Source organism: Gorilla gorilla, chromosome 9 (genome assembly GCF_029281585.2).
Source record: "Gorilla gorilla gorilla isolate KB3781 chromosome 9, NHGRI_mGorGor1-v2.1_pri, whole genome shotgun sequence".
NCBI classification, from domain to species: Eukaryota; Metazoa; Chordata; class Mammalia; order Primates; family Hominidae; genus Gorilla; species Gorilla gorilla.
In genome coordinates this window covers 28728080-28749229 of record NC_073233.2, presented here as the reverse complement: position 1 = coordinate 28749229, position 21150 = coordinate 28728080, and the positions used below count along the sequence as shown (strand labels likewise).

At 33.6% G+C, this 21150-nt stretch overlaps 1 protein-coding gene across 1 annotated transcript in view; it reads right to left on the bottom strand.

Moving 5' to 3' along the window:
- Positions 1–758: 758 nt before the first annotated feature.
- Positions 759–21150, bottom strand: part of SLC17A6 (solute carrier family 17 member 6) — a 41620-nt gene continuing 21228 nt past the window's right edge. The window contains exons 4-12 of the mRNA XM_004050828.5: positions 20736–20850; positions 19288–19375; positions 17447–17533; positions 14604–14746; positions 10085–10234; positions 5378–5510; positions 4162–4272; positions 3590–3717; positions 759–2855 (exon numbers count right to left, since the gene is read on the bottom strand). Coding sequence (XP_004050876.3) covers positions 2520–2855; positions 3590–3717; positions 4162–4272; positions 5378–5510; positions 10085–10234; positions 14604–14746; positions 17447–17533; positions 19288–19375; positions 20736–20850 — 1291 coding nt within the window. The 3' untranslated portion in view covers positions 759–2519. The remainder of the gene's footprint in view (positions 2856–3589; positions 3718–4161; positions 4273–5377; positions 5511–10084; positions 10235–14603; positions 14747–17446; positions 17534–19287; positions 19376–20735; positions 20851–21150) is intronic.

Below are 21150 nucleotides of genomic sequence, written 5' to 3'. Positions count from 1 at the left end.
ACTTCAGTGTTCTCATTCATTCAACAACAGATATCAACTAAATCATCTCCTAAATTCTCTGGGCAGTAAAGTTCTATGAGTCTTAGATTTTATAGATTCTATACATAGATTCTATACATATTTACCCCTATTGTCTTTTACATATCTATAAGATAGGGAATCTGAGCTAAATTATTTCCATTCCAGTGACAAAGACATTCTTTTGGCTGCCTTGATAAAGCTTGCTTACTGCTAATTGGTTTGGCTGAAACATTATGATATAATGTCATTATACCATTTTAGCTTGATAAAGCTATCCAAACCTTCTGAGTTTCTGTTTCTTCATTTACAAGCTGGGAATAAAAAAGAGCACCTACTTTGGATGGCCACTGTGTAGTTACATGAGATCCTATATCAAAAAATGACTAGGACAGTTACCTAGCACAGGGTATGTGTGCAATTAAAATTAGGTGGTAATATTGATGTGACCTGTTTTTAGTTTTTTCCTAAATTCTTCTTTAAACTTAGAAGCAGTTGTGAGAAAACTCATTGAAATCTGGAGTTTGACTCAGAGACCTTTTTATTGATTTAAAACTCTATGGAGCCACATTCCACACAATCTAAAGAATGCCGTGTTCTTTCATTAAATCCCCAATGGCTCAAAAGGTTGTTGTTGTTCTTGAAGCCTAGATTTGGCTTCATTGGGGCCTCCACCGGCTAAATTCACATTAAAGCTAAATACTAAATAAATCCAAATTAATGTATGATTAATGCACTGATTTTTAAAAAAGGATAAATAGAGCATTTTATTAACACTTTTTTGCTGCAACAAAATGACAGTCCACATATTTTCATTCAACACAACAAAAGCTGTGATCACATTACATCACTTTGAGGCACAAAGCAAAGGGTATTTTTTTTTTCTTAAGGTAAAGAATGATTTGCATTTTTTAAACAAACTTTATGTTTTATATTTGCAGTAGCAGGGCCTCCAGTCACTAGCACAGTACATTGAACAGATCAAATATCCAGAATAGACAAAATACACCAATAATATTTTCAGTTGAATTGGGAAATGTATTATCATAATTTTAGGACATTATAAAGGGGTCTGATGTTAGCTTTTTTAAAAGAAAAATAAAATCATTCCAACCACCCAAACAGCTACTACAAGCAAAATGAAGGTAATATACAGACAGGAAATTTTATGCATTGCACTTATTGCTTGGTACACAAATGTTGCAATTCTTGTTGAGTTATATTAAGAAATGACAAGCAAAATGCCTCTTCCCCACCTAAAATTCTATGACTCTATGAAAGTAGAAATTGCAATTCCCTAACCCAACATTAGGTGTATGCTATTTTTGGTTTCGTGTGAAGATTGTTTATTATGTTTCTGTGTATGGACATGTATAAGATATACAGATATATATATAGAGAGACCATTTTAATATAATGTATTGTCCTATATATTTAAGACAAATATTTCTTAATAGGACTTTAAATAATAAAATTACCTACTTACAATATCTCTATGAAGTTAATCTTTTCATATTATATATAGCTCTGTGGCACAAGTTTCATATAGTATTTAATTATGAAGGAAGAAGGATATCTAAACCATTTTCTATTTCTTTGTTCTTAATATTGCATTTTAAGGGCTATATCTCCATAATAAATTTCTTATTAGATTCTTTGTGGTGTATATATGTCTTTTTTTTCTAATGCAAGTTACAACCAGTACAAAGTTGTAATAAAAAATACATTGAAGTTTATTTCTTTTTATATTTTTTGCAAAAAAGTTATGTGATATGCTACATGAAAAGTTTGATTTTATTGAAATGTGAACTGTTTCATACTGTTAGGTAAATGGATGGAAGAACATGAAGCATACCCCTCAACTTACATGTTCTCTTTCACAGAAATAAGTGTTTGTGCCCAAGCATTTCATAGAAAACACTGCAAGATATTCCTTTTGAGGACTAACAAAATATCTCACATTATGCAATTCTAATAGTTATTCAGGACAACTTTGTAGCTGATAGTTCACAATGTACTTCTTTAATTGAGAGATATCCCAACTCCATGATTTTCACTTAATAAATGTTGCCTCTACTTGACGCAGCCAACTTCTGTGTGCTATCTTGCAATACAGTGTAACAAATATATAAGTGCGTTTTGCATGATCAAGTAGCTTTGGCTTCTTAACTTTTGTAGGATGAGATGTTGTGCTTTAGTAAATAGTGATGAGTTTTAGCTCATATGAATCCAATGGGTAACTACTTGTTTCTACAATTTTGACCAGTCAACCTTTAAGTCACAAATGCAAGAATGGATGACTTGAATGGAAATGATGGAACTTCACAATTTTACAGATTGCACTTGATGGTAATCTCATGGGTTTGTTTTGTTTTCATTTTTACAGCAAGACTTGCCTGGTTGATATGCTTGCAAGTTTACATCATGTGTTTTTAATTTTTTTGTGCAATCACAATGAATTTAATCACAAACACTAAAAATAAATCCAGTAATTAGTTTTGTTATGAATAATCAACTCGGTCCTTATAGCTATGTGAGTCTTGTACTTCTCCTTGTACAAATTCCTCTTTCTTTTCCCAACCACTAGGCCAACCTCCATTGGCCTGTGTTGTGGCACCATAAGACTTGGTGGTACCATAATTTATATAATTTTGAGTAATGTCCCCTGTTTCTTCATCGAGTTCATCTTCATGAATAAATCCACATTTTTCTTCACTTGTTTCCTCCGGGTCTGCCCAGGGTTGTTTCTCTCCTGAGGCAAATATTGCATAAAATATAACTCCACCATAGTGGACTAGGGCAGCGATCAGGAAGACATACTGCCACTCTTCACGTGACTGCAGTGACAAAAAGCAGCACTGTGAGAACTGACTCCCCATGATTTAAACGCCTAACATCTTCTCTGAATGCACCACCACTGAGTTTTCATAAAACACTATATTTGGGAAAAATCCATGTCCTGATTATGTAAAGCAAACACTCTATATAACACTTCTGTAATACTATTACTTTTATTATTTAATGTTTTAAATCTAAAAGTTTAGAAATAAAATTCCAAATATATCTATGGCCTGCTGATTTTTAAAATATTCATAATATCTTTTTTTCCATTGATTTACTTATCTTTTTATTCCATTTCCTTTGTTTCTTTACTTGTAGCAAACCAGAATTTTAAAGCTCTGCATACACATATAAGTACAAATAGCTGATGATAATATTGTTCCTTGGACAACTGCAGAGGAGTCTGAATTGAGGTTTACAAACAAAGCTCAGAAGACATCTGCTTGAGTATTTTAATAAGCTAGAGACAAAAGGGGTTTTTATCACATCAGGGGTATTAGAATTATTAAAAAGGGTTGAGAAACATATTGCTTATTGGTTAGGGAAATGGACTTTCTTGGAATTCTTAAAAAGATGCTGTATTCTGAGCCTCATTTATATTTCCCACTCAGAGATGTGGTGACTGGACAAGAAAGAAAATGCTAAGGATAATATTTTAACTCTTTTCCAAAAAGGTTATCATTTTGAGAAACTGTCTTCTATGACTAAACATCTGTTTTGACCATCTTACCTTATTCTTTGTCATTGCACCAACAATGATAGGACAAACCATTCCTGACAATGTGCCAACACCATTCGAAATGCCCATTAAGATACTGGCATATCTTGGAGCAATATCCAAGTGGTTAACATTGAAACCTGAAATACACACATAAGTTTTGACTCAGGGCATCCTAAACTTTTTAGAAGTAAATACCTATAGAACCACACATCACAACTCCTTAAAATATACTGGGTACAGAATACGTGCTTAATTACTTTGTGATAATTTCTCTCGGGGATATAATGAGAATAGAATGAGGTATGAATTCTTATCTAATACTTAATATGTGATGCTCACTCCACAGAGAGGAGGTAATCTTTTCTTAACAACAACAAAAAAAGGCAGTCCAGGAGGAAATTGAGTATTAACAAATCTAAATGTTTTCTTAATATTTTATTTTTTTCATTTTCTAGTGGAAATATTTGACTATTATTCAACATATAAAAGATACATGTGAAGATATCTATAAAAAGATATATGTATGTGTCTTTTATCAGCAGTCAAAATCAGAATGTCCCAAGTAAAAAATTATATCTTACCAGATATAGCAAATCCACTGAATCCCACTGCAAGTACCAAGAATGAGATTGCTACCCCTCTAGTATGAGAATAGCCAACGACCAGGAGCAGTGTGGCTTCCATGCCAAAACCTTCAGAAGCAAACACATAGAAATTCTTCAGAAATTTTTGAAATTTTACCAATGAGCCAAAACTGCTAAAAGTGTTCCAACTTATTGACCTAGAAATTCCACTTCAGAGAGTCTATCTTCAAAACTAATAATAGTAATAATAATAATAATAATAATAATTTATCCTAGATTCATGAAGCTTTCCTTGTGTTTAATAAAAAACATCCAGGCCAGCTGCGGTGGCTCATGCCTGTAATCGCAGAACTTTGAGAGGCCAAGGTGGGCGGATCACCCTAGCTCAGGAGTTCAAGGCCAGTCTGACCAACATGTAGAAACCCAGTCTCTACCAAAAATACAAAATTAGCTGGGCGTGGTGGCACATGCCTGTAAACCCAACTACTTGGGAGGCTGAGGCAAGAGAATCGCTTGAACCCGGGAGGTGGGGGTTGTGGTGAGCCGAGATCATGCCATCGCACTCCAGCTTGGGCAACAACAGTGAAACTCCATCTCAAAAACACAAAAACAAACAAAGAAAAACATCCAAAACAACCTAAAGTTTCAATGATTGGAAGAGGTGAGTTAGTTACAATAAATACAAATGGCATTATTATTATTTTTTTTATTTTTATTTTTTGAGACGGAGTTTCACTCTTGTCACCCAGGCTGGAGTGCAATGGTGTGATCTCGGCTCACTGCAACCTCTGCCTCCAAGGTTCAAGCAATTCTCCTGCCTCAGCCTCCCAAGTAGCTGGACTTACAGGCACTCACCACCATGCCCAGCTAATTTTTTGTGTTTTTAGTCGAGATGGGGTTTCACTATATTGGCCAGGCTGGTCTTGAACTCCTGACCTCGTGATCCACCCACCTTGGCTTCCCAAAGTGCTGGGATTACAGGCATGAGCCATGAGCCACCGTGCCTGGCCACAAATGGCATTATTAAGCAGTTATTTAAAACTAGGAGTTATGAAAAGTTTGATGTAATATGAGGAAGTTATTTTAAGTGAATAATGAAGGCACAAATGTAACTGCATCTAAGTAATTTGATATGTGTAGAAAAAGTTATTCTCTCATGTAGGTTAAACTGATTGAACTAAAAACATGTCCTTAGTGCCACTTATGTACTTACCACCACAATTCATGATCTTTCTCACTGTCGTAGTTGAAAGAATCTGCTTGCTTCTTAGAAAATCTGCAATTTGTCCCCCAATAGGCACAATAATTGTCATTACTAAGTGTGGCACAGCAGATAGCATACCAACCTGATGAAAAACGAGAAGGGAGAGAAATAGACATAACCATAAATAATATGGGCAATTTAATGGCCTTTGTTTCTGAATCTGTCATCACATCTTTATGGACAAAGGAAGGAAAAATACTCTTTCCAAATGATCACTTACTCATTCCTAGAAAAAGTAATGCCTTCCACAGAATAAATTAGAAAAGCTAAATTTACTTGGATTCCTTTAGAAGGTAATTTTTTTTTGCCACGTAATGCATCAGTAAATTTTGAGTATGAATCAACTCTTCTGATATTGTTAAATGTGTTTGCATGAATACATCCTTAGTGAAAGAGAGGAAAAGTGGTGAGAGAGAGAGAGAGGAAAAATTCATTTGTCACATCCTGAAGAAGCTGTATTTTAAATTCATGTTTAATTCATATGGGAAAAATGCATATTTGCACCTTAAATATATATATATATATCATGAGTTTTATAGCACAGACATAATTTCTATAGAGTAAGATCCCAGGTAATGCAGATAATTTCTTCAATTTTAAGTATTTTCTGTGTCAAATATCAATACTTGATCACATTTTTGTATGGTGGCATATAGTTTCTGAATTAATTTCATGCTAAATAGCCTAATTTAAAACTTTACGCACCAAGATCAGTTAAACACATATTTTTACCATTACTTACACACAAAGCACTGTGTTCTAAGCATTATGGGGACAATAAGTATACATAAAATGCATTTGAATTATGTATTACCACATACGTGGACTTAATAAACTTTGAATGTAAACACATAAGGAAGTTTTTTTACCAAGTATACTTTGAAGAACAATTGTTGGCAGATGGCATTCATAATTTGTGTTTAAGTATGTCTTTCCAATTAGATTATCGAAGGTTTGAGACAAAGATTCCAATTTATTTTACACTGGTGTATAGTAAGGTATCACAATCATGGATTTGAGTTGTAATAATTAATTGAGACAGTAAATGATTCCACAGTAGGTTAACTGTTCAGGCTATATAATGATCTCTTCCATCGCAGATGGATGATTTTAATAGTGTTCTTATTAAATAAAAAAATTTAGAGTCAGGAAACTTAAGTGATTGTGAGAGCCAAGTTTTGAATCAGTTCTACGTGAGTCGAAAGACTGGGCCTTTATGCTTAGCACCACTGCCATGAGAAGGAAAAATCAAATAAAATCAGACAATATATATTAATGTGCTTAGTCTAGTACAAAACTTGGTATGTAGCAGGGGCTCAACAGGTACCTAAATAAAGATGTCAGGTAAACTGACATTAGAAAAAAAAATCATTGTTGCTTTTGAGACTAGCATCCTGAGAAAAGTACAGGGCTTTTTATTCTTAATATGGAGTAAATATATTTCAAGCAGTCAATGTGTGGAAAGAAACCTTTGAGCAACAACAAAAACATTCTGAAAGACACTATGTTAGGATTTGTATAGAATTACATGGCATATTTTTGGCATTTATAAAGGCAGGCTAAAAGTTTGGGAGTAACCACATTGCCTAAGTCCACATAAACGACTTGCATTTTGACCCAGTATTTAATACATCTGAAAAGTTTTTTAATTGAAAATCCTCTGTTATTTACTATCTATTTGAACAATCATTTTGACTACTTTGGATAAGAAAGGAACAAAGCTATGGTTATTTTTTCACACTTTCAGCAAAGGGTGTGCAAAGCACTATGGAAAATGCAAGGTGCTAAAAATCTACCGGGTTAATGAGACAAGTTTTAGACTATTTTAGCATATTGATTTAACATTTAAGGGTATTGACTCTCCTATTTTCTTAAACAATATGTGGATACACTCTGTATTTGACCTCAAAAGAGCCAAAGAGGTTTCAAAAGTTTTTGAGCTATTCAGTGGTCTTCTTGGCTTTTGGGGACTTATCATGAGTAATCACTTGACACAAGAGACACAAGATCAAAATGATCAAAACCTTCCTAAAGATCATTCATGTCAATCACATACAGGTTTGCTTATTATTTTAAGGTTTTGCAAGGCGAGGATAAATGTTTTTGAGCTTATAATTGATTTATTCTTCATAGAAACTCCAGGTAATTAGATTTTTGCCTCATCCTTCTTTTAGATTTTCTGGGTCATAGTCTAGATCGTATGTCTTCCTATCTGATCCATGTCTTGTTCAGAAATAGCAGCAAAGCACAACCAGCCAACACTGTTCTTCTCCTCCCCTAAATAGGAAGCTCAAAAGGAATGGATGTCTATTCTCATTTGGCTTGCCCTTATAATCTGACCTTTGAAAGTGCTGGTTAATCCTAGCACTGACCTGCTGATATGCCATTTTCAAGGGCCTGAATATGTTACATACAACCATAGGCTGATATAATATATTAAATTATATATATATGTGTGTATGTGTGTATATATATATATACTTGTTATAAAAAATGAAAAAAAATATTTACCTGATATATATTGTATTAGCCTATGCCAATATATAATGATATATATATGTATATCTCAGTTAACTAATACAATTAACATAGAGTTAACTGATATAAAATCTATGTTACAATTTTATTTATATATACGGTGCTGTCTGAACTAAGTCAGTATAATTAGAATGAAGATTAAGCCATTGCACTCATGTTTTTTTCTGTAGGATACCCAATTTAACTAAAGTTGCAGAGAATGACCTTCCATGTAAATATTTTACTTACTTCACCTAAATTTGGCTGCACTTCTTAAATAATATCATTATCATTAATGGTATTAAGTTAATACCATTATTTAGACATAAGAAAATTGAAGCCGATAATTATTCAAAACGCTGCCCAAGATTATATACCAATACTTTGTTGTAGAACTTAGATTTGAAGCCATGTCAGTCTAGACCCAAAGCAAATTCTCTATGTTCTCCATCATCTCCTATACAATTTTTTCAGCTGTCAGAATTTTTTAAACTAATCTAATTAGTATCTGAAGACCAATCTGTGTGTGTGAATTTATCCACAATTTTATTTAAAAATATAACTAATGAATGAAATAAATCAACCCATCTGCTGGTTGATTTATAATTACTTTTTGCAAAATACCATTGCTTTTACTCAAGCATTCTCAATTAATTGGAGCTACAGGACCAAAATGACCACACAGTTTCATTAACATCAGTTGGCTTCCTCACTCTCCCCCCGAGAACTGGCTTTATTAATAGCCTGTCAGTATCATATTTGTCCTAGATTATGAAAATGGACTCACACCTCCAGCAGCCTTTGTTGAGAAGTATAACACCTCTCAGAGTTCCCAAAGGCTACCCTGGAATGTTTGATCAGCTCTAGAGAGAAGAGCTCTGTCTAAAGCAGCCATTCTTCTCGGGGATGGAGGAAACAGTTTCCTTAGAAACAGGAATTACAAAAGAGCGCTTAGAATAGCTACTCCTAAACTGAGGTTTTCTTCAGTCCCAGGTCTCAGATAGTCTTTCAAGTAGAGATAGAATATGAATAGCGAGCCCAGCTGGACTTATGTAATGACATGAAGATAGATAGCAAGACCATTGCCAGCACAGACAATGTATTCAGGACTTAGCAAAGGGCTTGGCACAGAGATGGCATTGAGCAGACACTCACTAAATACTTGAATGGATATATGATTTACCTGAATTTGAATGGCATAGTAAAGATAATTAAACAGAAATCAAAGAATCTTTGTCTAAACTTGATTTTGTCATGCATTACTAGCGTGGCTTTAAGCAATTTAAATGCTTTCCCTAGTTTCTGTTTCCCCATGATTTCAATAGAAATGATGATTGTTGTTCAACAGGTCAAACAACAAAGGTTGTTCATGAATATGAGAGTAGTTTCTAAATTTCGAGTTCCTATATAAATATAGAGTAGTATTTTTGTGTTCATTCTATCCTTATAGAAAATCTCAAAATGATTATATTCCCATAGCTCTGAACAAATGTCTGTGGAAGTTAGCATGCTGTATTCTAATTGGTAACTTACTTTCACGTTTACACCACCAAGCTGTGAGCATTTTGAGGACAGAAACCATGTTTTTATTTCTGCATCTCACATAAAGTTCTGCACATTGTGTTCAACAAATACTTGTTAAATTAATAGATAGGATGGACAAAATATAAGAGTGTTTTCAGATTTTCTTTTTACAATCCTCATATCTTGTAGCTGGACAAGAGTTCGAAGAGCATTGAAGAATAATTAGATTGGAAATTTGTAAGTACAATTCTATTTGAATGGAATACTTTTTTTGTTTGTTACATTGTCTGTGAGCTGAGACTTAAAGGGAGTTATGTTTATTCACAGGGAAAAGATTACACCGCTGCTTGCTCCAACTGGGCTCTAAGTTCCATGAAGGCAGAAACTAGGTTTGTTTTGCCTGTATTCTCAGTACCAGAGAGCAATTCTAGCAGACAATAGAATACAGTAGACAATGAAACATTTTACTTTGCTTCTATTTCCTAGCAGTTATTTGTTTAATGAATAAATGAATAATCTCTGAAAATTAGAAGATAAAAATTTTTGCAAATGAATTTAGTATTCACTTAAATACACAGGTAATCCACAATTTATATAAGAATACATTTTACATACCTTGCTAATTTCAAATCCAAAGACTTCCTCAAAATATGCTGGCTGACTAATAAGCAATAAATAAAAAGTCCAGCTTCTGCAGAAGTTTGCAACAATTATTGCATAGACTGGCATGGATGTAAAAAACTTCCTCCATGGAGTCTTGAATTTCTGAAATTCCAAAAAGAGAGACATTATGACCATTTTAAATATTTTCAAACTTAAGTGGGAATAATAGGTGCTTTGCATTTTCAGGATGTATATGACAGGTCATAAGTAGGAAGTAGGAGGATGTAGTGAAGCATTAATTATAACCACCCAGTTAACCTTAGCTACATAAATAATCATTGGAAGAGAAAAAAAATAAGATCTCAATCACTGCAACTTATTAGATTGTTCCAGCTTTAGGAATATGCAGGATTACATAATTATAGAAAATTGATTCCAAAAGCATAGGTCCTAGTTTCTAAGGTTTTTTTTCCATTTGTTTTATTTTTTTATTGGTGATAGACCATATCTCAGCAAAAACTCACTGCCACATCAATGAGCTTGTGATATCCAAAACATTTCATTTAAAACATTGAAAATCCAATGTATTCATGAAAAGAAAGATACAAAAATTTAAGAGTACAGTATTCTAGACCCTACCTGAAGTCAATTATTCTACTACCAATCAATCTAAGTCAATTATTCTACTATCAATCAATCATAAATTCTCTTGATAGCTAGTAGCTATAACTATAAATTCTGTGACACTGGAGTTCAAGGTTCTATAAAACTCAGAACAGCTGGGTGAAAGCATTTGTCTACCCCCAGCGTTCCTTTGGCACATAATTAGTTACTTAAAATATTCAAAGCATTCAACATTAACAACCTAAATATGATCAGCTTTGCATATGACCCCTTTAAAAAATTAAACCTAATTGTACTTAAAGTTTCAGTGTATGCCAAAATGTAAGCAAGTACATATTCTCCCCCAAGACTAATATTTTTAGCCATTAAAATATCTCTCATATTCCCTAATTATTTCTCAATTACTTTATTCTGAACACCAAAATACTGTTTGGTGAGGAAACAGTAGCCTAAAATAACTTTGTTAAAAGCTAACTTGGGATCCTTGACCTAACTAAATTACTGAAAGAGGAGGCAAACACTTTTCACGTGGATTTAACAATTATTCCTGAATGGAAAACCTCATAATTGCTAGTATTGGTTGTGGCTGTAATTAAGCCCTTTAAAGATCACTTTAAATGCAACACAGTAGGAAGTTATGATGTGGTGATCATAAATATATGCAAGACAAAAAAGAAACAAACAAAAACAAAAATCTGTCCTAATACTATGTAATGAATTCTGTGGCTTTGGATAAAAAATTTTAGTGGCAGTGTCATAAATGGGTTCCAAAAGTACAGTTTTTAAAAAGAAATCAATATGTTCTGGGAAAATAATTCCAGATGAGTACACTTATTTCAGAGATAATAAAAAGTCAGAAGACAGAAATGTCTGCATTATGGTATTATGTTAGCATAAGAAATGACTCCAGAATACTATTAAAAGTAAAAGAACTTTTCCCTGTTGGGCAAAGATCCTTTCATTCATACCAGGATCATCTTTCCTAAGAACTTTATTCTTTACATGGTAAAGCACTTCATCAAAAGCAATAGAAAAATATCTCACCTTATACCTTAAAAAATTGTTGGCAGATTAAAGGGAAGATTATGGTATTCTGATAATGTTCTATTTATTGAACTCGCTGTTTATGTTTAGTTTATAAAAATTAAGCAAGCTGATTGTTTACTATTAGTGCCTTTTTCTGTACATATGCTATATTTAAATATATTTTTAAAGAAAAACAGATTTAAAAGACTTTGCAATAAGTTGCAATGTGTGATTCTTAATCAAATTCAGATTCAAAACAAATAGCTAAAAATAAATTTGAATATAGGTTAGATATTAGAATATAGATGGTATCAGAAATTTGAATACGATGTAGGAGTTAAATGATGATACAGAATTGTTTTTAATTATGTTAAGTGTGATAGTAGTACTGAGATTGTGAGGGAGAATATCATTTTTCTAGATATACATATGAAGTATTTATGGATAAAGTATTTTGATGTTTTATTTACTTTGAAATAGTTCATGGAAACAAAAGTGAAATAAATACGACAAGACGATAATTGTTACACCTATGTGATGAGTATATGATATTCCTGTCAGTACTCTTTCTCCTTTGCTGTATATTAAATTCATTCACAATAAAAAAAAGTTCAAATTAACTAAAATGCAAGTTCTATTCCCACATAGTCTCATTTTAAAATTTCCTTTGAAGCTACAGGAACATATGAAACATCAGTAAGAAGTAAAATATTGTCTTTAGAAAAGCAGTGAGGTATAGGAAGTGGGGAGCTGAAGATTATGCTGTTTTTTCATTCTCCTGCTGTTCTTTCTGGGGTCATTTGTAGGAATTAGTTTTTACTTAGGCAGAATTTCTGATTATTTTTAAAATTTATTTCTAATCTAGACATATGACCTCTCAAGAACTGGCAAATAAAAGAACATAATGAATTAATAGGATATAGGCTGATCACATTAATTTGGGGCTAGAAATCGAGGCTAAACTCAGAACTTCTGCTCAAAATAACTGCAGCTAGTGGGCACCAGTGCATACTACCAATCTTCCACCCACTCCCATATCACCTCTTGCTTCTGAGTAGCCACCATAAGAAATTATTAGTCTATTTATAGAAGGAAACACAAAGAGGAAAGTTCTAATGCCAAGCTAACTCATGGAACAACTACACAGTAAAGATTTGTTTAAACCATTGAAGTTTAACTTCTGAATTATATATGATATGGGATTTTTCTTATTCATTAAGGGCCAATTTGGCTCAACAATAATGGGTGATAGACTTTTTTTTTTTTTTAACCTATGATGAGATGTCAAAGACAGGCATTCTATAACAAATAAAGTAGAGAATCTGAGCTAGAATCAAACACACCTAGACTAGGAAGCAGGAGGTGTTTGTTTTAAAAGAACAAATGCATAATATGTAAGGGGCATTGATTCTTCAACTAGTGTATGACACCTTTCAGCTCTTAGCATAAGGAAACTATCATTGATCAGATCGCCTAATGCCTCAATATGTCTAAATATACTAATTTTACTAAACAGCGTTTTCCTTTTTTTTTTTTTTTTTTTTTTTTTTTTTGAGACGGAGTCTGTTTGTCACCCAGGCTGGAGTGCAGTGGAGTGATTTCAGCTCACTGCAACCTCCACCTCCCTGGTTCAAGCAATTCCTCTGTCTTAGCCTTCCGAGTGGCTGGGATTACAGGCTCACACCACCAGGCCCGGGTAATATTTTTGTATTTTTAGTAGAGACGGGGTTTCCCATGTTGGCCAGACTGGTCTCAAACTCCTGACCTCAGGCAATCCGCCCGCCTCGGCCTCCCAAAGTGTTGGGATTACAGGCGTGAGCCACCGTGCCCAGCCACGGCGCCCAGCCACCTTTTTAAAATATAACATCAGGTGGCTTTTGTATTAATTACTATGTACAACGTATCAGTGTTACATGGAATAAAACATTTGCATTATTGAAATAGAACTACGTTTTCTCTCTTTTTTAGGTAAATCAGAAGAAATCAAATCATCAGAAAAAAGGGCTTCACAACATTGTCTTTATAATGCTTGATATTCATAGTAATAATCCTGAAAGATAATGATATTTTATCAATAAAATAATTAAATTATGTTATAATTCTTTTATATCAGCTGTCTATTATTGGCGTTCTAATGCTTCAGTATCTCCTAAACTACATATGACATAAATACACATGTATTAAACTTACATTTAGAATATAGTAGTCCTCCCTTAACCGCGGTTTCACTTTCTGAGGTTTCAGTTACTAGTTGTACAGTACAATAAGATATTTTACGGGGGGGGGGGCATATTCACTTAAGTTTCCTTACAGTATATTGTTATAATTCTATTTTAGCATTAGTCACTGTGGTCAATCACTTACTATACCCTATTTATACATTAAATTTTATCATAGGTATGTATGTATAGGAAAAACATTATATGTAGGGTTCGGTACTAGTCACAGTTTTAAGCAACCCCGGGGGTCTTGGAATAGATCTGTTCAGGATGCGGGGGGACTACTGTATTCAACAAACCAAAAATTGCCTTTTTCTTGGCTGATTTGGATTTTTTTAATGTAAAATGAACAACTATTTATTGTATTTGTTTAAATATAGACCATATTGAACTGTTTAAAAATATTGTTTAGGTTTGCAGTCATAGTTATCACCCAGTGTACATTTTTAAATGCTTAAGAAAGGATAAAGGAAAAAAATAAATGACAGATGGAGGAAATAGCTATTATTCCTAAGTCAGAGAATATGGATGGACCAAAATAAAAGAAGTTATGATTGATACCAAATTAGTTTTGCTGAGGAAGAACTTGTAAGATAGTTTGGTTGGTCAATGGGGGCGAGATGGGAATAAGATAGGAATATACACCATAATAAATTTCTTACTTCCATTGCACCTAAAAGATTTGCACTCTCTCCAATGCTTTCTTCTATGTACCTACGTTCTTCATCTGTAATAGTAGGATGCTTTGCAGGACTTTCATAAGACACCAAAAGCCAAAACATGTACCAGACCATTCCAAAGCTTCCTGCAAGCAACAGTTCAGAAGGAGAAAGTCACTTCCATTTAACAGTGATGTGCTGGAATAAAACTGCAATCATCTCAAGACAAACATATTCTATCAGAAAGAAGAATTCAAGCTTATGTTTCTCCAACTGACGTTAGCCATCTTTTCTTCTCTTTTGCCATTAAGCTTCAAACTTCTTAAAGGCCAGTCCTGTGGTTTTATCTCCTTGTCTCTATGAAATAGCACTGATATACAATAAGCCATAAATAATTATTAGAATGGTGTAGTTTGGAAGGTATTCATTCATCCGACAATACTTAGCAGTTAGCATTCTAGGCACTCTGGTTAAGTGAGAGAAATATAACGGAGAAAACAAAATTGCTGTCCTCAAAGAATTATTCTGGGGGCGAATTCTTTTTTTTATTGCCTGACTAGAACATATAAAAGTGGTTGCATTTCCAGAGAAAAGAATTGCTCTTTTCCCTCTCCTGTTAGCACTTCCAGATCTGGCAAACAGACAAATAAAACCTAGAATATTTTAGCATGAGTGGCTACATTACATAAAAAGTGCGCCTCTGTACTTAATGTGGTAACAACACTTTACATGACTGTATACCACATTATTTTCAGCACATAGTATTGCCTACTGATCCTTCTTTGAGCAGACAAAAGTTATAAATTCCAAGGCCCTAAACTGTAAATCCTTTTTCATCCTCTTCTTTATTTAATACTCTTACCATTAAAACATGTCCTTTTTGTGCGATATAAATCTGTAAGCATTAATAATAGCAAGAATCTCAAGTGATTTATTCTAATTGCCCAGCAGTTGGCCATTTCACTTTTCCCTCACACTGTTCTGTTTGTCCCTTGGGTAACAATCTAAATGCTCCTGATCCCTACAACACTTTTTCTTTGGCCTATTCGACCTCCAAGAATGGTTTCCTAACACCGTACATAGCTTCTGATGAGCTGTGTTCCTTTTACCTACTGAACATTGCAGTAAACATGATTTAGGTTCAGATAGTGCTTAAAAATTCAGAATAATATAGTGTTTATAGAATATAACTCCCAGATTCAAGTCCTGACTGTGTCATTCATTGGCTATATGATCCAATCAGTAACTGAATCTCTCTAAATCTCCACTATAAAATGAGATAATAATTCATTTTTATGGGAATATAGAAAAGTTAAAGGAGGTAATATATAAATCAACAAGTAGAGTGGATGGCACAAAATAAGCTTTCAAAAAATGAGAGATATTGTAATTTTATAATAATTATCATTACCACTAACAGAATTCACCTAAAGTGCCAGATACGCTGCTAATTACTTTACATGTATTATCTTTTTTAACTTACCCCACTATACTGATCTTATCTCTTTAATCTTTAAAATACGAAAACTGAATGTGTGACTCCAGACCAAATTATTGTTACACACAGCAAGTAAGAAAGTACTATGATATGGTATTTTCAGATTATCTGTTTACTTTTTGTATCATTCAGTGATAAATATCAAATGAGATATAACTTGAAATAATGATATTGGTTGTTTATGAGTGCCTTGTTTAAATTTGTATTCTTACTTTAAGGTCACATATCTTCAATTAAGTAATGGACTAAGGCACAAAACATAGTAATTAATTGGATAGCCATACCAACTTGTACAATACATCCTATAAAACAAGTGCTTTTAAACTTTGTTGAATTATGCACTCCTTTGAAAATGTAATGAAGAGTATAAATTAAAATCTGATTTTTAAAAAATCTCCCTAAGAAAAAAAAAATGTTCACGAATGCCTATATGGCTTGCAATTTAGGGCATTCATGGATCCAAAAACCTATCCATGGCTTTTGAACCACAAAAAGAGTCCCTATGATAAGTGACATTTAATAACCTTCTACAAGCATAATAATTTTTTCTGATGAGAACATTTCAAAATGGGAATGAATTAGGGCAAATTTAGAAGCAGCCAGATACTGTTCTACCACATGTCTTCATTAATATTTCAGATTCTCATGGCAATGTCCAAAGATGATATTAATCAGTGACAATATCAGTTGGGATCCAGCTTTCCTTTATTTTTCCTTTCCTCATCATTAAAAAGTGCCTCTTAGAAAGAAAGACTGTGGGGATATTATGAAATAGTTACAAAGTGAATATCAAGAGTGTTTTAGACTTAGGATTACATATTTTATTTCAATGTGGAGGCTTAATTGCCTTTAATTCTGGAGGACTGAGATATGCTGCTACAGCCGCTAACTGCTGATATTTCATCAAGGAATTGAATAGTCACTTTAGCACCACCACCCCCTTTCGGCTTTCCACCCCCATTCGATCTTGAAGAGGCAGAATCAGGAAAATGACCAAAAGGCAATAGCAAAGGGAGGTGACTGCTGCCTAACTCTTTCCTCTTCATCAGCTTTTAATCAAGAGCTAATTTAATATTTTTTTCATAATGAAGGACATAGATTTACTAAATGACAAAGTTCCTGTCAGCAATGTGGTTGCTTTTTAAAACAAGAAATAGCAATCTAAGAAAAATAACAGAGATGAAATATTTTCCTAATCCTCTCAGAATACAATGGAAGGATTCTTAAGAGAAGAAAATAAGTAAGTAAACATAGAATTGTATTTAGTGATTGATCTCATTGTCTGCAACCATTTTCTTTTAGCCTATGCACATTTCCTTTAACTCTATTGCATAGAAATATAACATACCGTAGACATAAAACACTGAAGACCAGCCAGTGTACTGCACAAGAATGCCAGCTAAAGGCATTGCAATCACAGCTCCGGCATAGGAACCTAAAGTGTAAGGAAGAATGGGAGAAAGGTGAGTGAAATCAGTAGAAATTATTGATATCATCTCACATTCCTTTGTTGATTCACACAGACGCTGGAACACTCAGGTACATGGGCCTCACACCCATGCACATACCCGCCATCACCAAACACATATATGTCTACATACGTACACAGGAACACGGGATTACACAAGTGGATAACACCTACCTCCTACCCAAGACACAACAGAGATCTAAAAATAATAATGGAGACATGCTGACTGGCATGCTGATTGGCATGTGTCCTGCATGTCTGTGTGCTGGACTTGGGACAGAGTATGGCAATACTAACCAGACACCTAAAATCTATTCTTGCCACCTCAAGCATGTATCTCCTTGTAGCAAATTCGTGCAGTTTCAGGTTTGTGTAGCTTTTACTGACTTCATTTTAATTTTTTTTCTCTGCCAGTGGTCTCTTTGTTAGTATCCATGATTGAAGGCATATTGCTTCAGTTCTCAAAGCACGGCCAGAAGATGTCATCAAGGTAAGTTATCACGTTTTTCCCCTATGGCAAATTTGTTTTCTTTGCTGTCCCATAAGATAGTTTAAAACACACTGACAATTCTCATGATAATAGGTAGCATTCATTAGCTTTTCTAGTGAATATCACCTAATTTATATCTCTTTGAATTTTACATAGTGGGTTATTAAAGGCAATTGTAAAAAAAAAAAGGTCTTAGACATATAGACAGAAATGGCAATATTTATGCCCTGTGATTTAGACCCAAATGCATGTAAATTCAAATGCTACAGGCAATAATACTGTTAACCTTATGGCTTAAATATACAGCAAAATCACAGCAGCCTTAATTTCCTATTACTAGCATTATTTACAGCAGTTCTAATATCTGATTTGGAAAGGGAATTGCTCTCTTGCCTTACTGCTCTGGTAGAAAGAGTAAAACGTGCATTCTGAAGGCACAAAATGACCTTAAATTAAACTGATTGTCTTAAAATGTTTTAAAAGTTAGCAATGAACAAAAAGTAGCTTCAGATTAGCAGAAAGAGCTCTACACTTCAAAAGCTGGGATTGAAGCTTTAATACATGTTCATTAATTCTATTTCCCAAAATAGTAGTAAGGTCAGTTTTGATCCCAAAAATAAAAGTTCCAATGAATGGGAAATTGTAGCAACAGTGCTTAGGAGAATACTTAAAGATCACATTAATTTAATTAATTTAAATCATAATAGTTATTTTCTATAGGCATTTTATTCACTGTAATTCAAACATATAGCTGTATTAAATATAAATTCTGAGAAACTGTTAGATTTTAACCCCAGGCAGAGTTCAAAGTAAATTTAATATTTATTTGTAAAAATAAATACATAGTCTAATTATGTTTTTATCTCTGTAAATGTGTTTAAAATTTGTATTTTTATATCTTTGTGTCTAGGTATAATAAAAAGAAAATACTGAGGTTCTCAAAAAAATGGACTGCTGTATAAGAGTATTATAAAAACCACCCATGAATATATTTGAAATCCTAGATGAAATGGATCAATTCCTAGAAAAATACAAACACAAGAATAAATAGAAGATTTAAGCAAAACAATAAAACTAAAGAAATGGAAATGGTGGTGAAAAACCTTACCACTCACAGATGTTCATACAAAACCCAGATGGTTTTACAGGTGAGTTTACCAAATTTTCAATTCTTATTCAAGTTGTTCCTAAACTTTTAGCCACCATAGCTGCATCTGCACACAGTACTCACCACAAAAGGAGGTGGTTGCCAGTCTACTCCTCTCTAGAGGTGGGGCCCATTTGCTCCATATCCCATGACATGCTGGGTAGGTCACACCCTGTGATGGGGGAAGATACTCATCACCGTCACCATTTAGGATCAAGAGTCTTTTTAGTATCCTGTACAAATCCTCCCCGCCCTTCAGACTTCCTTCCACCTCAATTTTCTTTTTTTCTGATTAAGGTAAAAGAAAAGACTGTATATTAATCAATTTATCTGCAATTCTGAACAGTTTGAAAAAAATTTGGGAGATCATTTTGTAGGGCATTAAATTCAGTAAATTCCAAATATAAATATCTATACAGAGAAAAGTGAAGTTTAGATCCTTGGAGCTCACACTTCCTGAAAGCAGTGTCTAAAATTTAAGACCTTCAAAATTATTAGTCTTTTTCTATTATTTTGAACCTATCTTTTTTTTGGCGGGGGAAGGAGAGCGGGTTTTTTGGTTTCGTTTTTTATTATTATTATTTTTTAAGTTCTGGGGTACATGTGCAGGATATGCAGGTTTGTCACATAGGTAAATGTGTGCCATGGTGGTTTACTGGACCTATCAACCCATCACCTACGTATTAAGCCCAGCATTCATTAGCTCTTTTCCCTAATGCTCTCCCTACACTGCCCTTCCCCAATAGGCTGCAGTGTGTGTCGTTCCCCTCCCTGTGTCCATGTGTTCTCATTGTTCAGCTCCCATTTATAAGTGACAACATGCAGTGTTTGGTTTTCTGTTCCTACATTAGTTTGTTGAGGATAATGGCTTCCAGCTCCATCTGTGTCTCTGTAAAGGACATGATCTCATTCCTTTTTATGACTGCATAGTATGAGAAAGGGTTTTTTTTTTTTTTAGTGCCTTAATATTTTACATTATTTATCTATTTCCATTATACTCCATGGAAAGAGAAGGGGAAATTGGTAAGCCGAACTCGAGTTTTTAAGTGGAATTATTTCAAAGTCTGCAGGCTGATGGAGCAAGAGTTGATCATTAGAATTGGATGCCTCAAAAATGCATTCGATGAAATATTTCAGTGAAAACTCATATCGTGATTCAAGGCCATCAGGAACTTACTTAGTATAAAACTCCCAAGATATTAATTCATGGTTATCACCAGCAAAGGACAAACTCTAAAATTCTTGTCATGACACATTAACAAAAGTCCCTGTTTTTTTTAAGTCAAATAGGCATTAAAATATTTATTTAATCCCACTCAATTCTAGAGAGAAGGAGATAAGCAGTGACATTCATAGTTTCATATCATTTATGGACAAAATATCTGACTGTCTAACATTTCCAGTGTTTCATTTTTTATTTTAACTCTATTTAGATACAACCTAATACAATATATTTATTTATAGTTAAAGACAAACTGGTGGTTCTCAACTAAATGCCAATCTTAAAAAGGTTTCACCCTGAAGTTACATACCTCAACAAGTCCCTGCAGTATTCTGACAAAGATGACACATCCATAATGCACTCTGGCTGCTGATGGAATTAGCATATTTAGGGTAGAGGTAAGAAGTATGGCAGCTCCGAAAACCCTGAAATAGAAAAGATGAGAACACTGTTTAAATGATTCAGCATCTTATATATACATATCTAAATTTCTCAGGAGAAGTTAAACATTTAAAGTAATAAAAAAATCGCCAATAATTTTAAGGTAGATTGTTTTTTCTAATATATGTTCTGGACTTGACAGGTTAGCCATTGTAAATATATACACGGGCCATCTAGAAATTCTATATTTGATGCATCAAAAAATAAAAGGAGTCAATACATTTGGTTATACTATTATTTTCTTTATAGACTTAATTACAAATTGTAAATATTTAATAAATCAA